Consider the following 20,334-nt stretch of genomic DNA (forward strand, 5'->3'; position numbering starts at 1 on the left):
AGTAAAAATCAAGTCTTCTTTAATACACTGGTCAAGCTCATTAATCTCTTTCTGTAATTCACCCTGGCATCTAACATTTTCTTTAATAATTAATCTTAAAATGTCAAGTCCACAATTATTAAACACTTCAGTCAATTCATTATGAAATGCAGAACCAACCTGTACATTGTTGGGGAATTTACAAACATGAAGCCCCTTGGGGACTATTCCCCTAACAATGCATTCATTTAAATAGTCATTCTCAATGTCCAAGGTTCTGTATTTTAACATCAATTTACCCAGGTTATCAAGTTTAAAACTGTAGGAATCGGAAATAGTTGGCTGTTTAATGTTAAATTCATTTAATTTGAAAGAATATTTTCTATGCAGCCACTCTCTTGTTTCCTTAAAATAGTTTTTATTATTGCTAGTACCTGTAGACGCCTTGGGAAAAGTTGGCGTTTTCTGCCCTGCTGTAATTTGATCCACTTGTAGAGCCGTTGGAGGCTTGGAGGTCTTTAAAAGTGTTTGGGGTTAATTCCGGATTGAATGTCACTTTGTTTACTTCTCTAAAGTCACTTGTTTCTTTACTCGCACCGGGGGGCTCCCTCTCTCCATGACCTTCTCCCATTCTCGGCTGTTTATTCCTTTCAGGTCCTTGAACCAATTGATTCCGAATATTGCTACAAAGCCCAACAAGTGACTGACTCAGTGGCGTCAGCAAGTCAATCAACTCTGTCAGCTGCCCGATAAGCTTCCGTGATTGGCCTACCTCGTCCTGCCCTTTACCTTCAGGGAAGAGCTTGTTTCTCCATCACGATCACACAAACCGCGACCAGAAAAAAATACAGTGGAAAGGCACTCTTAAAACAATCAAGAAATGCAGTCAAAAGTCCCCTGTATGGAGAATGAAAGCACCAACGTAGATTCCAAGCTGTTTATTACAAACACGAATGAAACTCCACAAATGGTGAACACACATAAACGCCTTTACATTCCATGCGTTTTCATCTCAGTAATCAGACTTCATCAGATGACCAGTGTTACGTTAAATTTAGTCATTTATACATTAATTAATAAGTAATCAACCAATACAATTGGAGCAGAAAACTTAAAAAAAAAACAATGACATTTACATAAAAAACAAAATTAAAATGCAACCTCATACATATTACACTTTTCCATTAAAAACATTCTAACCATAAAAAGATAATCCTAATAAAATTGGTTAAAATATTTTAAAAAATTCATTTGTGTTTAGTGTGTAAAAATTAAATATATGTCATAACCACATTGAATTAATCATATACATTGTTGTTGTTGTTGTGTCTTTCGGCTTTTCCCGGTTAGGGGTCGCCACAGCGGAACTCCGGTCTGCTAATGATTGGCAGTAGATTTTTATATGCCGAGTTGTCAGCCCTGACGCGCAACCTTCAACGAAGGTACGCCCATTCACGCATGTCTCCAGACAGAAAATGCTCTAGCTGAGAATCGAATGAGACAACGTCTTACTGTGAGGCAACAGCGCTACCGCAGCACCATATACATTGTGATAAAAGGAAATATTGCCATCTACTGGCCAAACTTTTAATTGCAACCAAAAGTTTTTAAAGTTTTGCAGATCTTAGTTTTAATAGTGGCAAGATAGACACATAATCATTCAGCCCAGGGAAGTTTCCTGCATCAAGGGTAACTTGCCACCACAGCTCCCTGAATTCTATCCTCTCTTCCCATGGGCCCCCCTCATGTCATTCTTAATCTGTTCCAATACAAGGAAGAAGAATTCTGCTTTTACACAGGACTTAGTGTGTTTATACACTAGTTTCTTTCTTTACTGTGATATAATTATGCTCGTAGATCCTTCTCCTTAACATTCTTTCTGTTTTTCTGACATGGAAGGATCTGCATTCTGAACAGACAGCCAAATAGTCTATTCCTTTGGTCTCACAGCTATAATAATCACCACTATCTATCCATCTTTTTCTGCTCTCAAGGTAAATTTTGTCTGTATTCATGATGTTCACACATTGAGAGCAGTGCCCACACTTATATGTCCCTAATCTTCTTTTGTTATGAGTGGGTTTGTTACTCCTATACTCAAGTATATTCTTGAGACTCAGGGAATTCTTATAGACTACCTTTGAAGGGAGATTGGGTATTTTATCCAAATCCGAAAGAGCCACAAATCTATTCCACTCTTTATTAAAAAATTTTTTTAGTGGTGTCATTCAAGGCATTATACTCCAAAATTATTGCTTGTTTATAGGCAATATTTTCATTGTTTTAATCTTCAGTGTTTTTCTGCCATTAACTTGTTCTTTATGTCCTTGTATAGGTTTAAACCTGGTACTTCTTCCTTCTAAAACTTCCCCCTTGATTTTATTTATAAATTCTGGGGGGTACCCTCTCTCGGAAAACATATTTTCCAGTAAATCACACTCCATCTGGAAATCAGTATCCAGGCTTGTCATATGACTCCCCCAAGCAAACTGACCCTTTACAATGTTTTTCTTACAATGTGGAGTATGTCTTTAATGGATATGGTATTAAAGTATAATTTTATTTGTTTCAATGGGGAATTCTACCAGCAAATTCAAGGAGTGGCAATGGGGGCAGCATGTGCCCCCACCTACGCCAATTTAGTATTGGAGAAATGGGAAGAAAAATATATTTTAAACTCTGAATATACCCCATGTTGGAACCTCTATAGGAGGTTCCTTGATGACATAGTTATTTTTTGGATGGGTGGTAAGGAGATGTTTGTAGAATTCATGAATTATATGAAAGGTGCTACCAGTTTCCTGAATTTTACACACAAAGTGTCTAATGAAAATCTACAATATTTAGATTTAGAGGTGTATAAGATGAACAACAAGTTTGAAACCAAGATTTTCAGGAAATCTACATTTTGTAACTCTTTTCTCCATTTTCGGAGTGCACACCCCCCATATTGTAAGAAAAACATTTTGTAAAGGGTCAGTTTGTTCGGGGGAGTCGTATGACAAGCCGGGATACTGATTTCCGGATTGAGTGTGATTTACTGGAAAAGATGTTTTCCGAGAGAGGTACCCCCCGGAATTTATAAATAAAATCAAGGGGGAGGTTTTAGAAGGAAGAAGTACTAGGTTTAAACCTATACAAGGACATAAAGAACAAGTTAATGGCAGTGAAACACTGAAGATTAAAAACAATGAAAATATTGCCTATAAACAAGCAATAATTTTGGAGTATAATGCCTTGAATGACACCACTAAAAAAATTTTTAATAAAGAGTGGAATAGATTTGTGGCTCTTTCGGATTTAGATAAAATACCCAATCTCCCTTCAAAGGTAGTCTATAAGAATTCCCAGAGTCTCAAGAAATATACTTGAGTATAGGAGTAACAAACCCACTCATAACAAAAGAAGATTAGGGACATATAAGTGTGGGCACTGCTCTCAATGTGTGAACATCATATATACAGACAAAACTGACCTTGAGAGCAGAAAAAGATGGATAGACAGTGGTGATTATTATAACTGTGAGACCAAAGGAATAGTCTATTTGGCTGTCTGTTCAGAATGTCGATCCTTCTATGTCGGAAAAACCAAAAGAATGTTAAGGAGAAGGATCTACGAGCATAATTATGATGTCACAGTAAAGAAAGAAACTAGTGCCTTGTATAAACACACTAAGTCCTATGTAAATGCAGAACTCTCCTTCCTTGTATTGGAACAGATTACAAATGACATGAGGGGGGCCCCATGGGAAGAGAGGATAGAATTCAGGGAGCTGTGGTGGCAAGTTACCCTTGATGCAGGAAACTTCCCTGGGCTGAATGATTGTGTGTCTGTCTTGCCACTATTGAAACTAAGATCTGCAAAACTTTAAAAACTTTTGGTTGCAATTAAAATTTTGGCCAGTAGACGGCAATATTTCCTTTTATCACAATGTTGTATCTTTCGGCTTTTCCCGGTTAGGGTTCGCCACAGTGGAACTCTGGTCCGCTAATGATTGGCAGTAGATTTTTACGTACCGGCTTGCCAGGCCTGACGCACAACCTTCAACGAAGGTACGCCCATTCACGCATGTCTACACACAGAACTTGCTTTAGCTGAGAATCGAACAGGACAACATCTTACTGTGAGGCGACAACGCTACCGCAGCACCACCACAGCAGCATTTCCTTTTATCACAATGTATATGATTAATTCAAAGTGGTTATGACATATATTTAATTTTTACACACTAAACACAAATGAATTTTTTTAAATATTTAATCAATTTTATTAGGATTATCTTTTTATGGTTAGAATGTTTTTAATGGAAAAGTGTAATATTTATGAGGTTGCATTTTAATTTTGTTTTTTATGTAAATGTCATTGGGGTTTTTTTTAAAGTTTTTTGCTCTAGTTGTATTGGTTGATTACTTATTAATGTATAAATGACTAAATCTAACGTAACACTTGTAATCTGATGACGTCTGATTACTGAGACGAAAACGCGTGGAATGTGAAGGCGTTTATGTGTGTTCACCATTTGTGGAGTTTTGTTTGTGTTTGTAATAAACAGCTTGGAATTTACCTCGGTGCTTTCATTGTCTGTACAGGGCACTTTTGACTGTATTACTCAGTATAATAACCCTGTAGAAGAATAGTGGGATTTGTCCTTTTTGTAGTGGGTTTAACCCTGCAACCAGTATTTGGTATTGATCTGGCTATTCTTTGTCCCCTGAGTTGATAGAATAAGTGACTGTGCCCTTCACCATCTACCCTTTGTGCACCTAAAACACACACACACACACACACACACACACACACACACACACACATATATATATATATATATATATATATATATATATATATATATATATATATATATACCTCAGCCTATGGCTTATGACTCTACACTAGCCTCATCCTTGGGCAGACTATCAAAGCTCTTGCTTTCTGTTACCTCCATGTCTCCAGGTGTCATGTTAGTACTGCAACTGTGTGTGACATGAGGTTAAGACACTCTGGCTGTATCATTGCCTGCTTCAGGTATGGGAGAACCAACCATTTAGGTGCCAGATCCATTGCCAGAGTTGATACATTTTCCTCCACAGGGGCTTTCTCAGTAGAGTAGTGCATAAGAAGAGACAAAAGACCCACTATGTGGTAGGGAGTTTCTGACCCTTTTCCCACCGAAGATGGTGGCTATGGCTAGATCCATTGTTTAGGCAGTTGATTAAGGGGTGCATACTGGAGTTATGAGTAATGCCAGTGCTTCTATGTCCATTCAGTCATCAGAGGATCCTGATTTTGAAGGGAATCTGGAGTCTTGAGTTTTCAGACCTGTCAGAGTCAAATTGGTCTGTTTCCTCTGAAGACAAACAGGTTCAGGAACTCTTCCATTCAGTCATCAGAGGATCCTGATTTTGAAGGGACTCTGGAGTCTTGAGTTTTCAGACCTGTCAGAGTCAAATTGGTCTAATTCTTCTGAAGACAAACAGGTTCAGAAACCCAAACAGATGTTTTCTTTTGCCCAAATGCTAATTACATTTAGGGATGTATTCAGTTGGGAGCAATCATTGGATGCCCCTGATGTCAGCAGGGTTTATGATAATTTGTAGCATGAGGTTCCGGACATGGAGACCTTTTCTCTATTGATCCCTATGTTGGAGGGTGTTTTAAAGAAAGCTTGTAATATTGTTCATTAAGGCTCTACCTAAAAAAAGTGTTTAAAAAATTCAGGGTATGCTCTGCCATGCCTGGCTTTCGAGGTCCCTTGTCTGCAGACCCTGCATTGGTGTCCTCCACTACTGTTACTAATAAAAGTACTGTGTATTCTACAGACCCATTCTCTCCAGATAAGCTAGGCAAATGGCTAGAATCTCAGGAGAAAAGCTGACTCACTCCAGCACTGTGGCTTTGAAAGTGTTTAACTACCAGTGTTTTATGTGGAAGCTTGCACTGAGATGTATGTGTAGCTTACATGAGTTTGCTGCATTGTTACCTACTGAGCAAAAAGTCTGTGTCCAATGCTTTGATCCCAGTGTTTCTCAGATGTCAGAATATGCTATAAAGAATGCCTTGAAGGGGGCTAATAGTATTGCTAGAAATGTATCATCATTAGTAGTGATCAGAAGGTATGCATGGTTACACAGCGAGAACCTTTCTGATGAGTTAAAAAATCTTTTGAATGCTCCACTTGAATCTGATTGTGTGCTTGGTACAGCAACTATTCAGATCCTTAAACACTGCAATGACAGAGGTAAACTTGTGCAAGGGGTGTTGAAAATGTGTCATATTCACAAATTTCCCTTCTTTAAGCAGGATAATTTTTGGCAGCCTTTCAAACAGAAGTCCCAGCCAAACTAAAATCAAAGCAATAAAATGAAAAAAACAATACCAAAACCCAGAAAAGCCTAATAAGAGGGGTTCCTTGATCAAAAAAGATAATCCCTCTTCCAACTTATGACCAAGTTGAGGCACTGAACCCATCTTTCTGAAGCCCCCATCCTGGTGCCACTTCTCTAAAATTAGCTTTCAACAAGATGGATTGTTGTCAGTGTTTTCTGACAAACGGTACTCAACATTGTTGGCAGGGGTTACAGATGGCAGTAGAAACAGCATCCACCTTCATTCAAAGGGGTTTCTCTCTCATCCACTGGACCACACTTTATTTTGACCTCCTATTCCCTGGCAAATTCTGGACTATGGATCTAGAACTGGTCTGTTGCTTCAGGAGATTTCTGATATTTCTTGTTTTGTGTATTGCCCTTTGGAGTATCCACTGCACCTTGAGTGTTTACCAAATGCCTTGCCTCTATAGTGGCTTTCTGTTGGACTCTGGGCATCCATATTTTTCCTTACTAGAACAACATGCTGATCTGTTCAGAGTTTGTGTCTAGATTTTTGGATTCACAACAGAAGGTCTCGTGCTGTCCCAACTATGGTTCAAATTGAACCTCCTGAAACAGTATCTGACTCCTTTCTGGTGTGCTTAATTGACTCCTGCAAGAGAATGGCCTTTCTTCCAGAAAAAAAAAGATCCTGTCTTACCAGACAGTGTTTCAGGAATTCTCCAAGATGAATGTCACCTCTGCAAGAAAACTCCTAAAAATTCTTAGACTGATGGTGTCCATGATTCTCATGGATACCACTGACCTGTCTTCAAATTCAGTGGTATGTCTGAAATTGTTGGACCAAGCACGAAAGTTGCAGCTTTGGAGAGATCAGTTAGAGTATCAGTTCAGGACTTCCTTTCTCCCCTGCAGTGCCACTGCAATATGTCCAGACAGATTGTCCAACTTTAACTGGGGAGATATGTCAACGGGGATTGAAGGATGCATGGAAGCACATTAATATCAAGGAGATGGTAATAATTTACGTTTTGAAAGTCCTTCACCACCTATAGACTCGGGGTCCTCTTCTGGTGGCTATGAACAAGACCACAATAATACTGTACCTCAACAAATCAAGGGGTGCAAGTTCATATCCTATGTGCCAGTTGGCAATGATGGCATACGAACTGGCTTTGCGCCATTCTCTGACTCTTCAAGCATCATGCATCTTGTCAGAGCAGAACACTGTGGCAGACAGACTAAGCAAATCCTGCTTATTACACCTACGTGAATGACAGCTCAAGGCAGTGGTGTTCTAGGATCTATTCCAGATGCGGGGAATATCTCAAATAGATCTGTTCACCTTCTTTCAAAACCGTCATTTGAAGAGATTCTGTTCCAGACATCCTTGCAAAACTTGTTTGGAGAACAGACAAATTCACATTCCCTTGGAGTGGAATTTTCCTGTATACATTTCAACCCTTTCCGCTGATTCACAAGGTACTTCTGAAGGTTCAGAAAATAATTCCAGATATCATTATGCTAACCCCCCAGTATTGGCCAAGGCAGTCTTTGTACTCCCTTTTAATGATATTGGGCAGTTATCACAGACATCCTCATACTCTGGATCTACTCACACAATCTCAGGGGCAACTGGTACACCCCAATTTGGAGAAAATTCAGATGACAGCCTGGATGATTCAGTTTTGACTCCATTCAGGCACTTGTTTCATGAGGATGTGCAGCAGGTGTTAAAGGAAGCCATAAAACTTGCTACTAGAAAGTCTTATGCTCTTAAATGGGTGAGGTTTTCCAAGTAGTGCCTATAATAACAGGTTGTCCATTGAGGTTAATATCACTCTGGGCTTGAAATATATGTGTGAACTACTTCAGGATGGCTTATCCCATGTATCCATTAAGGTGCATTTAACAGCCATCTCTGCTTGTTTGCCTATGGATCCTCCTTACAAATTCTTCTTTCATGGAATCTCAACTATGTTCTTCAAAAATTGACATAATCACCTTTCAAACTGGCAGTGCAAGCTGATCTGTAGTTCTTAACTTGGAAAACTGTTTTCCTTATTGCTCTGACATACGTAAGGCAGGTTTCTGAACTGCAAGCTGCCATAGTAAGACAACCTTACCTGATTTTCCACAGGGATAGGGTTGTGTTATGCATTAAACCTTTTTTGTTAAAGTGGTCTTAGAATTCACTCTATCAGTCTTAATATCCGTGTTTTCTTTCCCAAACCTAAGAATAAAAGAGAGAGGATACTTAATACCTTTGATGTTCATCAGTACCTCCTTGACAAAATGATATGCTTTAGAAAGGTTTTATATTTCCTTCTCCGAGGCAAAGAAAGGACAACCTGCCTCTAAGTAAACCAGTGCATGTTGTATGACCTCTGGTATTGTTTTGTACGCCCTCCATGGCAAGGTGAATCCAAACAAGGTAAAGATGCATTCCACCTGAGCCTTTTCCTGTTCAGTGGCATTTTGGAAAGGCAAGGAGTCTAGAACTATTCTAGAGGCAACAGCATGGTCCTCTGTCCATACCTTTATGAAACCCTACAAGCTGGATGCCTTTTCTAAGGTGGGAGCAGGCTTTGCATGGACCACTCACTAGGGGCTCCTAGATCTTTGCCCTTCCTCTTCCCAAATTGGTTAAGCTTTGGAAATCTGTCAGTATGGCAGTGTGTTTGTTGAACATAGTACAGTTGCTCAAGCCTTACTTACCTGTAACAGTACATGCTTGTAGAACATATACTGCCTTACTGGCAGTGCCTTCCCACCATCCTCCATCTGTTAGATGTATATAATTTGCTGTTGGAGTTGCCACTGAGATTTGTTCAGCAGCCGTTGTGTGTGCGTGTGTGTGTGTGCATGGTCTTTGGTTTGAAACAGTAAGTGTTCACAAATCTTATGTTTTCATCTTCTCTTCCTGCTGGACCCTAGAAAACCGAATGGTCCTGTCTTTTGGTTTGAAGGGCAGTCCTGGTTCTGCTGAGTGATTGGTCTTTCATACCCAGAGACAGGGAGTGGTTTGAGCTCTGATGTTTGCAAGACTGCCAGAAGGAGGGCAGCAGGGTGCTGCTGTCCATATGCCAGTAAGGAAGAGTGTTCTACAAACATCTATTATTACAGGTAAGTAGAATTTGCACAACTTTACTTTTATTAGTATGTGCATAAAATATTTCACGATATAAACTGTGTTGTATAGTAAAGCACTTTTGTATAGTGTGGATCATGGGTATTTTAAATGTGGAGAAAGTCTTTTCAGTGAGTGTTATATGTGTTAAAAGATTAAGTAAACAAGTACTTTTTTCTTATTTGTAAGAAATACAAGCTTTACAGTATGACATGAGAAGAAAGGCTTGACAAAAGAAAGATAGAGTTAATATGCTGTTATCTTGAGCTGCTGGGGTGAGGTTGGGGTGTAAAAGTACATAGATTATACTATATGAAGAATTATGGTGATTTCTGTTATTTTATATTGGTTAATACCCTTGCTTTAAGCTGTAAACAAGTGTTTTTATAAGGAAGTGAGCTGAAAGATAAGACAACATTATGACAGCCATGACAAATGCTAATGCTTGCATTTGCAAAGGTATTAGCGTGTTTTTTCTTTCTTTGGCAAATGTTCTCAGTAGGAGTCGAGAAGTTTGCATCTGAAGGCATTTGTATATTCTACTCTGAGTGAAATTTCCAAAGATTTCTTTATGCATCTGCAGAGGTGTTGACTGTTTTTTTTTTCCACATTGCTGACTACTCTTATATGGAGTCAAGCTGCCTGCAGGCGTATTTCTTCTCTCAACCCCACTGAGAAAATTATTGCATTGTTTATGACACACCAGGTTAGTGCTTTGATATCCAGGATGAAAATTTGAAATAGAAGCTAACTGTACCCTGATGATAAGAGTAGTTGGATCTTCTGTCATATAAGGAAGAAAAAGTGTAGCATGTGTGCAATGGAAGTTGAATAAGGATTACAGACTGACCCATATATAATCTTTACAAATATATTGTTATCTTAAGAATCAGTCCAACGTTCCTTCCTAAGGTGGCATCAGAATGTAATCTTAACCAGCCTATTAACCTCCTGGTATTCTTTCCAAATCATTTTTACAAGGGAGAGTATTTGTTACATAGTTTAGATGTCCATAGACAACTCAGATTCTACCTGCAGCAAATGAAGATGTTCAGAAAGGCTACTCATTTGTTTATTTCCTTTGTCTCTAACAAATTAAGCACAAAATTTCATAGCAGACACTGTCCAGATGACTATCTGTATTGCCTTTGCCAACTCCAGCAACATTCAAGTTTTACAAATGAAACCAAAGACCCATTCCACTAGGTCTGTGGCAATTTCCACTTCTTTTTTAAGAATTCATTCATATTAGACATGCGTAGCAGCAACATGGTCTACCTCGCACACGTTTTCCATATGCTATAAGCTGGAAATCATTTCCTGAATCAGAGCTGCATTTGGAGCTTCAGTTCTCAAGGATGCCTGTCATGCTTCCACCCAAGAGATCAGGTAGCTTTGTATTCTGTCTCAACTGTCTGACTAAATGGACTAATGAAACAGTATACATGCCATAATATTGGATCCTTTTCATCCAAGTCCATTCGATATGACATCCCTCCCTCTGTCTGCTTTCCTAATTGCCTCTTGGTCTGTATAAAAGTACAAGTCATATTTTAGTTGCTCCTTGTACACCTAGTCAATAGGTGTCAAACTGTGTCTGAAGGGAGAGTTTCTCAGGGGATTATTGGAATGTTTTGCAGGAGCTTGAAGCACTGGAGCACTGGCTAATGACCAGGTTAGATTTAACAAGTTGCTAATTTTCCAGCAGTCATATCAGACAGACTTTGATGACTAGTATCCAGCATTATGCTTAGTATATAACTTCCATTTTTGGAACATTGCTTCTTTATATCCCATTTACAGGAGTTTATATTGTCCTGTGCGACTGGATAAACTCTTGTTCCGCATTATTGTTTGTGTGTGGTTTATCAGAGAGTGTTTGTTAGATTTGGGTTATACATACATTTTCACTCCTTGATCACGTTTTGAGGCCTTTTAGGCCACATGTTTTCTCCAGACACAACACAAGCTTTCTGTACAAATGTTCTGTATTGGTTGTTGGCAAGGACATTCTTAAACACTATGTGAAATGCAGTATCCTTGAGAAAAATGACCTTACTACTTTGAGGGATAAGAAAGTTGTGCTTGGATAATGAGAAAGCTGCCAGTGACCTTATTGTTGATTCTGAATGTACATAACTATTCTCCCTGGAGAAGGAAATGAGCTAGAGTATATTAATTTCTTATTTTTGATTAGGTACTGGATTCTGAGCAGGACCCAGGAGAGCATGCCCAAGAGGTAGAAGAAGATTTAGATCTTCTCTATGACACATTGGACATGGAGAATCCTACTGATAGTGGGTCTGATTTGGAAGATGACGACAGCGTACTCAGCACTCCAAAACCAAAACTAAAGTATGTACTTTAAATAGAATTTCTTTGAATTTTTATCATTTAAAAATGTAAGTGAAGCATAGTAGGAAAAATGTCTGTTTTCAACATTCATTTTTCGATAGCAGGTCAAAGTCAGATGTTTTAAGATTCTGCAGAAACTAACTTTTTAAAAAGAGCTTGTACCAGGATATGAACTCTGTTTTTTGTGATAGCCTTGAATGAAGTAATTTTCAAAATTCATAGTCCTAAGTTGAATCTGTGTTACCTTTAGCATGATAACATAACAGTATGTTGGAGATGTCAGTCTTTGCCTCTTCCAGGTATAACATTAGTGTCAGTAAGCTTCCTCCCCGCAGTAGTGATAGAAGTCATTGTAAAAGCCTTTTACCGTGGAACGATAAATGAGTACTGTCCATATCCAAGTCTACAGGTCTCTGTTTAATTATTGCTTGACACCAATTACTGAGTTATTAGGCACCTTAAATCAGAGCATGCATATCATAAACATTATTGCTGCAAGGAAGTTGTAAAATGAATGGAATTAACCTGCTGATTATGATCAGTCTCCCAGTCAGATCTCTGAAGCAGCTGGTGTACTTAGGAGAGGATAGCTATTCATGACAAGGCCATCAGCAGGAGGTGGTTGCAAAGAGCATAACCTGACTAAGTTTTATTTTTTTTTCATATTCAGAAGTGGGTATATTACCATTTGCTTCCATTTAATAAAGAAATGGACAGTGATAAGTACAATTATTTTTATCTTTGCCTGCTGATTCTGATTATTATACTATACAGTATATTTTGTATTGACTAGGGGCATTTGTTTCCCTTTCCGATAGCATTGCCATATTACAAATGCTATTATGGGAAACCATCAACCTTAAAAATTGCTATCCAAAATATTTGTTATGTTTAAGGTAAGATCATAATATAGATTCTTATGAATGTGGCATAGCTTTCAATAATGAAACTGCTGATATGTGCAAGGAATCCAAGACCCTTTGTGCAACACCTTCTTCTGCATGTTAGCATGAAATTCTACTAAAAATAGGAAAAAACTTCAGCATATGCCTTCTGTTAAAACTAAAGGGTACAAAAATCTTATGGAGTCTTCGAAAAATTAAAGAACCTGAAAACTGGGAAAGAAGAAAATATCTATATAACTTTTTTGATCCCCCTTCCACAGAGTCAATCTGTTTATCTAATTAACTCTGGTAGCCTTTCATGTCTGCTTTGGACCAGGTTGTCTAAAGAATCACAAACAACACAATAGTGATATGACATCTCAGCAAAGAGGAAGGCAGCAGTTCGTACTTTGTGCAGACTAGCCATGATGATTTGGAAATTATCAGATCAAATGGGCTTGTCATTGCAGGCCCTTTGTTTTCCAAGTTAGGAAAAACTCTGGAATAGATTGCCCATACATGTCAAGCAGAGTGCCTCTTTGGCCCTCTTCAAAAGGAACCTTGACAATTGGATGGGAGAAAGGAAATCCACCCCAGGGATCATGTCAGTCGCCCTGCTAGACAGGGGTCCAGGGAAGTAAATAGTGTGGGAAGAAATAGCCAGGGAATTGTTATGGCTAGACTTGTATAGGCCCTAGGGTTGATAGCCTAGTACCAACCTATGAACTCAGACTGTAAGCAGAGTAGTCTCTGTGAGTAAGAAATGGATAAATAAACTGACAGACTGACCTTTTTTATACAGTAGACAAATGAGATTATCCAAATGTAGCTCTTTTGTCTACTTTTTGGATTACCAGTCCAGCTGGTGAATGTGGGTATCCTGAGGCAATGTTACAACTGCCTCATGTACATAGACAACCCTCTTCTCCTACCACAAAACACTAACATATGCGAGATGCAATTATACAGCCAAACTGGAAGCTAAGCTGTCTCCACCCAAGACTGGAACAGACAGTCAAGAGGAGAAGGTTTACACATACACCACACCTCCAGCCGCACACAGACCTACTAAAACATCACTGGCAAAAAATACACATAAATACACAAAATCATACTGGGAGACTCTAAATAAAAACCTGCAAAAGCATCAGAGACCTCCAAAGCAGACACCCAAACAACCAGCACCTCCCGTCACAAACCAGACAACACATAAAACACAAAAGCAGTGTGCCGCACAATCACAGCCCTTAAGGCGATATAACATACCTAACACACTAGTAATAGGTGACTCTATAGTCAGGCACACTGACGTCCCACTCACTAGGCTGGACAAACAGAAGGTTACTGTTAGCTGCCTGTCGGGAGCCAGAATCTGCCACATAACACGAGCACTCAGGTCACTCCATATGACTCTGTCATTGTTCATGTTGGTGTGAATGACCTGAGACGTACCTCCCTGGACTACATGAAAAGAGACATGGAAGAGCTCTCTGATCATGTAGCCCAGGCTGGTATGACCCTGCCCCTGAGTAGCATCCTGCCCTCACCAAGAACGATACCTCAGTGTAAAGAAAAAATTATCAATTTCAATAATTGGCTAAGCTTCTGGTGTCATTCAAAGGAGATCCAGTGTCTGTCAGCCTGGGATGACATGCTCAACAAGCCGCTTTGCTTCGCAAGAGACGGCTTGCACCTTGTCACCTCTAGGCTTTCTAATACTGGCCAAGGCTCTTGCTGCCCCCATAGTGTCTTTTTTAGGCAGGGCTCAAAAGTCAAACCCACCTCTGTAAACAGCACAATTAACAAAAAACTGAGGGTTATGCTACTCAACGCCAGGAGTTTAAATCTCAAAATGCACACGCTCGAAGCACTCCTCAGTATGGAGAATGTCGACATCTGTGCAGTAACTGAAACCTGGTTCAAGGCTCCACAGAGCACCCCAGAACTTCTGGGCTACAACTCATACCACATGTTTCAGCCACAGAACACGGACCGAAACCAAAAAGAGGGGGTGTATCCATATTCATCAAGGATACCTACACCTCCAGGTTAGTGGTGCAGCATGATACATCTGAGATCATCCATGTACAACTAGCATTGGGCAAATCTGCAATGCAAATTGTGGCCTGCTACAGATCACCCTCCATGACCCAGGACCACCACTCCACCTTTCTGGAGACACTGGAAAACATGAAGGTCCTACCGAACACCCTGATATTGGGCGATTTCAATTACCCTACCATTCACTGGGAAAACTATTAGAGTACAAATTCCCAGGCCCAGCGCTTCCTGGAATTCATCAACTCAAATGCCCTGGATCATCTGGTAAACTCCCCTACCAGAGGTGAAAACATATTGGACCTGTCATCACCAACATGGGCGACAGGTGTTCCACACCGGAGGTCAACCTGTCACTGGTTAGATCAGACCATAAATTAATCACTCTGGATGTCCACACCCCACCACCACCCCCAACTAAGGAAACCACAGTAAAAAACTTTTCTAAAGCAAACTTCACCTTACTTAAGACAGAGGTGGCAAGTTTCACAGCCCCCACGCTAAAGGATAACGCTGCCCAAGATGCAGAAACCTTTACAAATGCACTCTATGCACACCTACAAGGATGCATGGATTGTGCCATCCCTAGCAAAACCAAAAATCACCCCTCTAAGAGAAGGAAACCAGTTTGATGGACCCCTGCAATAAACAGGCTATACAGTAGAAGGAGGAAACTAGTTCAGAAAAAAAGCAAATCCTAAGAAGGAAAGACATCCCTGATCAGTATCAGTAAGAAACTAAGGTCCCTCATTAAATCATCCAAGGCTAACTTCAAAAGAAAAATAGCCAAGGATTCAAAAGATAACCACAAAGCCTTCTTTAGCTATGTTAAGAATCTAAGTGGCAACTCGCAGATATACACTGAACTAGTGCAAAATAGCACAAAATATACTGAACCCACTGATATTGCCAACATCCTGGCAGATAGATTCAGTGCAAACTTCACCCCCCTCTCACCTCCAAAAGTGCCCACAGCAATACCGGAAAAGCGTAGTGTCCCAAAAACCGCAGACACACAGGTGAAAACAGCCCTTTCAAAAGCCAAAAACACAGCGTCAATGGGACCAGATGGTGTACCAGGCTGCATCTTGCACGAACTACAGAATGAACTAACCCCCCACCTAAACACGCTGTTCAACCTCAGCCTCTCCAAAGGCTATGTGCCTATAGAATGGTGCACAGCAACGGTTATTCCTTTCCACAAAGGAGGGGCCACAACTGACCCTGGTAACTATTGCCCCCATAAGCCTGACTAGCCTGGGCGGCAAGGCTATGGAGCGTATCATCATGGAACTCATTAACAAAGACATTGGGAATCTCCAAACACTTGACCCGACCAGGTTCGGCTTTGTTAAGGGCAGATCATGCCTACTAAACCTGGTTTACTTCTTCGAGACAGTCACCAAGGCCATAGACGAGGGAAAGGTGGTTCACGCAGCCTACCTTGACCTCGCCAAGGCTTTCGGCACCATTCCCCACTCGGGTATTACAGAAAAACTTGTATTCACGAAGAACAAACAAACTAATAAAAGGACTAATTGAGGCAAACCAGGAACCACACAACAGAAAGACACAAATAATATATCCAAATTTAATGGTTAAGCGCTTTTCGTTTGACAGAGTGTTCAAACTTCATCAGACCAATGCTTACTTCGCTCACATAGCTTAAATAGTAAAACCAATTGACCAAATAATTAAATAAATTAATAGTTAAAGTTGTACAAGCACAATAGACAAGTATGCAAGCTTTAAAAACAACTTAAAATACAAACTTTTAAAATTGTGTATGCTTTAGAACCTTGTGTAGAATAAAAAAGAATGATAGTAATATAAAAGTGAAAATAATAAAAGTGAATATAAAAATAAAAATGAAGATAAAAATAAATATTAAAATCCTCGACTGCAACAGGAACTTATTTTCAAACCATACTGAAAAGTGACCTACAAGGAAAATAGAAGTCAAAAATAAAGCTATCGAATTAGACTTTTAAGCTTTAAAATACTTGTGATAGAGCAACATTCGTTTAGACTGGGGTAATTATAAGCATTTAGTCTTATTTGCCACAATAGCTCAAGTTCTTCTAATTTTAGGGGGGTAAGTCCACCCCTAAAAGTATCATTCATCTGGTCAATAATCATGAACTTGAACTTGTGGTTAGAATAATAATTATGTGCTTAGATAAAGCATTTTCACTTTTGCGTTTCCGAATTGCATAAATATTTTCATATACCCGGTCACGGAGACGTCTCTCCGTCTTTCCTATATAAAAAGAAGGACATGCCTGGCATTGGGCTAAATATACAATCATTTTTGAATTACAATTAACTCGACATTTTAAAGTATACTGGCAATTATTGACTTTAAATCTATTAGATTCAATGACATATTGACAATAATTGCATGATTGACACTTGTACATGCCTACTATTCTAGGAATAGTACATTGACGTTGTTCTAATAATGTTTTGAGATTTTTTGCTTTTTTATAGATTACTGTAGGTTTATCTCCTACCTTATTGAAAATACTAGAGTCCCCCTTAAAAATATTCCAATTTTTACGAATGATGTTGAAACAGACATTGCTGTTGACATAAAATGTTGTTATAAAGGATGGTACTTTAAACAGCGGGTCAGTGTTTGAATTATGAATATCTGAAGTGGAAGGACCAGGGGTATTCTCAAAAGCAGTCCTAATGTTACCACCATCCAAGATGGGTCTATAGAACATTTAGACCGTTTCAACTTTACTTCCTCAACAAGATCGTTAACCAACCTTTCAGGGTAACTGCGATGTAAAAACATGTTCTTTAGCAAGAGACATTCATCATCAAAATCTTTCTCAAGGGTGTTAATTCTAGCTGCCCTGATTAACTGGCCCTTCACGACTGCCTGCTTTTGATGATAAGGGTGACAACTTGAAAAATGTAAAAAAGCATTAGAATATGTACTTTTCCTAAGTATTTTGGCACTGTATTAACTGTGGACTTAGTCCTTAACAATAACTTTTTTGTCTTTGGCAATGACTTTTACTTGCAGAAAGTGGGTGTAGCAATGGGTTCCCCATGTGGGGCTAGCATAGCCAATTTGGTTATGGCACGGTGGGAACATCTGTTTGTACTGTCAAATGTTGATTACAAAGATAGAATAATTTTTTATACTCGATATTTGGATTATATTTTTATCTTGTTTAATGGTGATAAAAACATCAGTGAAAAATTACTAGATTATCTTAACAATACCACTTGTTTTCTGAAGTTTACATCAAATTTTTCTAGTGAGTTTATACCTTACTTAGACATCTTGTTGTCTAAGGATTATACACTTCAGAAATACATTGCCAAAATATTTAGGAAAAGTACATATTCTAATGCTTTTTTACATTTTTCAGATTGTCGCCCTTATCATCAAAAGCGGGCAGTCGTGAAGGGCCAGTTAGTCAGGGCAGCTAGAATTAACACCCTTCAGAAAAAACTTTGATGATGAATGTCTCTTGTTAAAGAACATGTTTTTGCATCACAGTTACCCTGAAAGGTTGGTTAACGATCTTGTTGAGGAAGTAAAGTTGAAACGGTCTAAATGTTTCTATAGACCCATCTTGGATGGTGGTAACATTAGGACTGCTTTTGAGAATACCTCTGATCCTTCCACTTCAGATATTCATAATTCAAACACTGAGCCGCTGTTTAAAGTACCATCCTTTATAACAACATTTTATGTCAACAGCAATGTCTGTTTCAACATCATTCGTAAAAACTGGAATATTTTAAGGGGGACTCTAGTATTTTCAATAAGGTAGGAGATAAACCTACAGTAATCTATAAAAAAGCAAAAAATCTCAAAACATTATTAGAACAACGTCAATGTACTATTCCTAGAATAGTAGGCATGTACAAGTGTCAATCATGCAATTATTGTCAATATGTCACTGAATCTAATAGATTTATAGTCAGTAATTGCCAGTATACTTTAAAATGTCGAGTTAATTGTAATTCAAAAATGATTGTATATTTAGCCCAATGCCAGGCATGTCCTTCTTTCTATATAGGAAAGACGGAGAAACGTCTCTGTGACCGGGTATATGAACATATTTATGCAATTCGGAAACGCAAAAGTGAAAATGCTTTATCTAAGCACATAATTACTTATTCTAACCACAAGTTCAAGTTCATGATTATTGACCAGATGAATGATACTTTTAGGGGTGGACCTACCCCCCTAAAATTAGAAGAACTTGAGCTATTGTGGCAAATAAGACTAAATGTTTATAATTACCCCAGTCTAAACGAATGTTGCTCTATCACAAGTATTTTAAAGCTTAAAAGTCTAATTCGATAGCTTTATTTTTGACTTCAACTTTCCTTGTAGGTCACTTTTCAGTATGGTTTGAAAATAAGCTCCTGTTGCAGTCGAGGATTTTAATATTTATTTTTATCTTCATTTTTATTTTTATATTCACTTTTATTATTTTCACTTTTATATTACTATCATTCTTTTTTATTCTACACAAGGTTCTAAAGCATACACAATTTTAAAAGTTTGTATTTTAAGTTGTTTTTAAAGCTTGCATACTTGTCTGTTGTGCTTGTACAACTTTAACTGTTAATTTAATTATTTGGTCAATTGGTTTTACTATTTAAGCTATGTGAGTGAAGTAAGCATTGTTCTGATGAAGTTTGAACACTCTGTCAAACGAAAAGCACTTAACCATTAAATTTGGATATATTATTTGTGTCTTTCTGTCGTGTGGTTCCTGGTTTGCCTCAATTAGTCCTTTTATTACGGGAAAACTCACCAGCCTGAACATAAACCCCTACGTCACGACATGAGTTGCCAACTGGCTTACAGACAGAACTCACATGGTAAGAATAGCAGGTTCCAGGTCCGACTCTAAACCACAAGTGATGTCCCACAAGCCTCGGTCCTGGGACCCCTACTGTTCGGCATAGACTTCTGAGAAGTACAGGTAAACACAGGAGGACTATGGCTGACCAAGTTCGCCGATGACTGCAAACTGGGAGCCATAATTGACTCTCCGGCTGACACGGACATCCTCCAAAAGGGCCTTACTGAGATGGACACCTGGTGTCAAAGTCATAGCCTCAAGCTAAATGTCAAAAAATGCATAGTCATCCCGTTTGGAAAAACAAAACACCCACGAATTACCACATAGGTGGCAGCTCCCTTAATACAGAAGAGGTAATAAGAGATCTGGGGACCCAGCTAGATAGTAATCTCTCCTTTGACAATCATATTGCCAAAGTAGTTAGGAAATCCTTCTATGTGGCCCATCTAATTACTAAAGGGTTCACATCTAGAAATAGAGGTTACAATGCCCCTGTACTTGTCACTCATTAGACCCATCATAGAGCACAATGCCCCATTTGGGATGTACCTCAACAACTGGAAAGACCACAAAAGTACCTCACCAAGGGGATTACTGGCCTCAAACATATGTCCTATGCAGCCCGACTCGAAAAACTCCGGCTGTACTCAGTGGCATATTGCTTACTCAGAGGTGATCTCTACCTGACTTACAAAGCCATGTCCTACTCAGAATTGATGGACATGCTCCACCTAAAGAAATACAAGTCACTATGA

At 38.9% G+C, this 20,334-nt stretch overlaps 1 protein-coding gene across 1 annotated transcript in view; it reads left to right on the forward strand.

Annotated features, from left to right (window-relative positions):
- Positions 1–20,334, forward strand: part of PACS2 (phosphofurin acidic cluster sorting protein 2) — a 1,734,969-nt gene that overhangs the window by 676,218 nt on the left and 1,038,417 nt on the right. Inside the window, exon 10 of the mRNA XM_044073533.1 lies at positions 11,636–11,793. Within this exon, the coding sequence (XP_043929468.1) occupies positions 11,636–11,793 (158 nt within the window). The remainder of the gene's footprint in view (positions 1–11,635; positions 11,794–20,334) is intronic.

The sequence above is a fragment of the Protopterus annectens genome, chromosome 6.part0, assembly GCF_019279795.1.
Source record: "Protopterus annectens isolate FY-2018-M chromosome 6.part0, PAN1.0, whole genome shotgun sequence".
Taxonomy (NCBI): Eukaryota; Metazoa; Chordata; order Ceratodontiformes; family Protopteridae; genus Protopterus; species Protopterus annectens.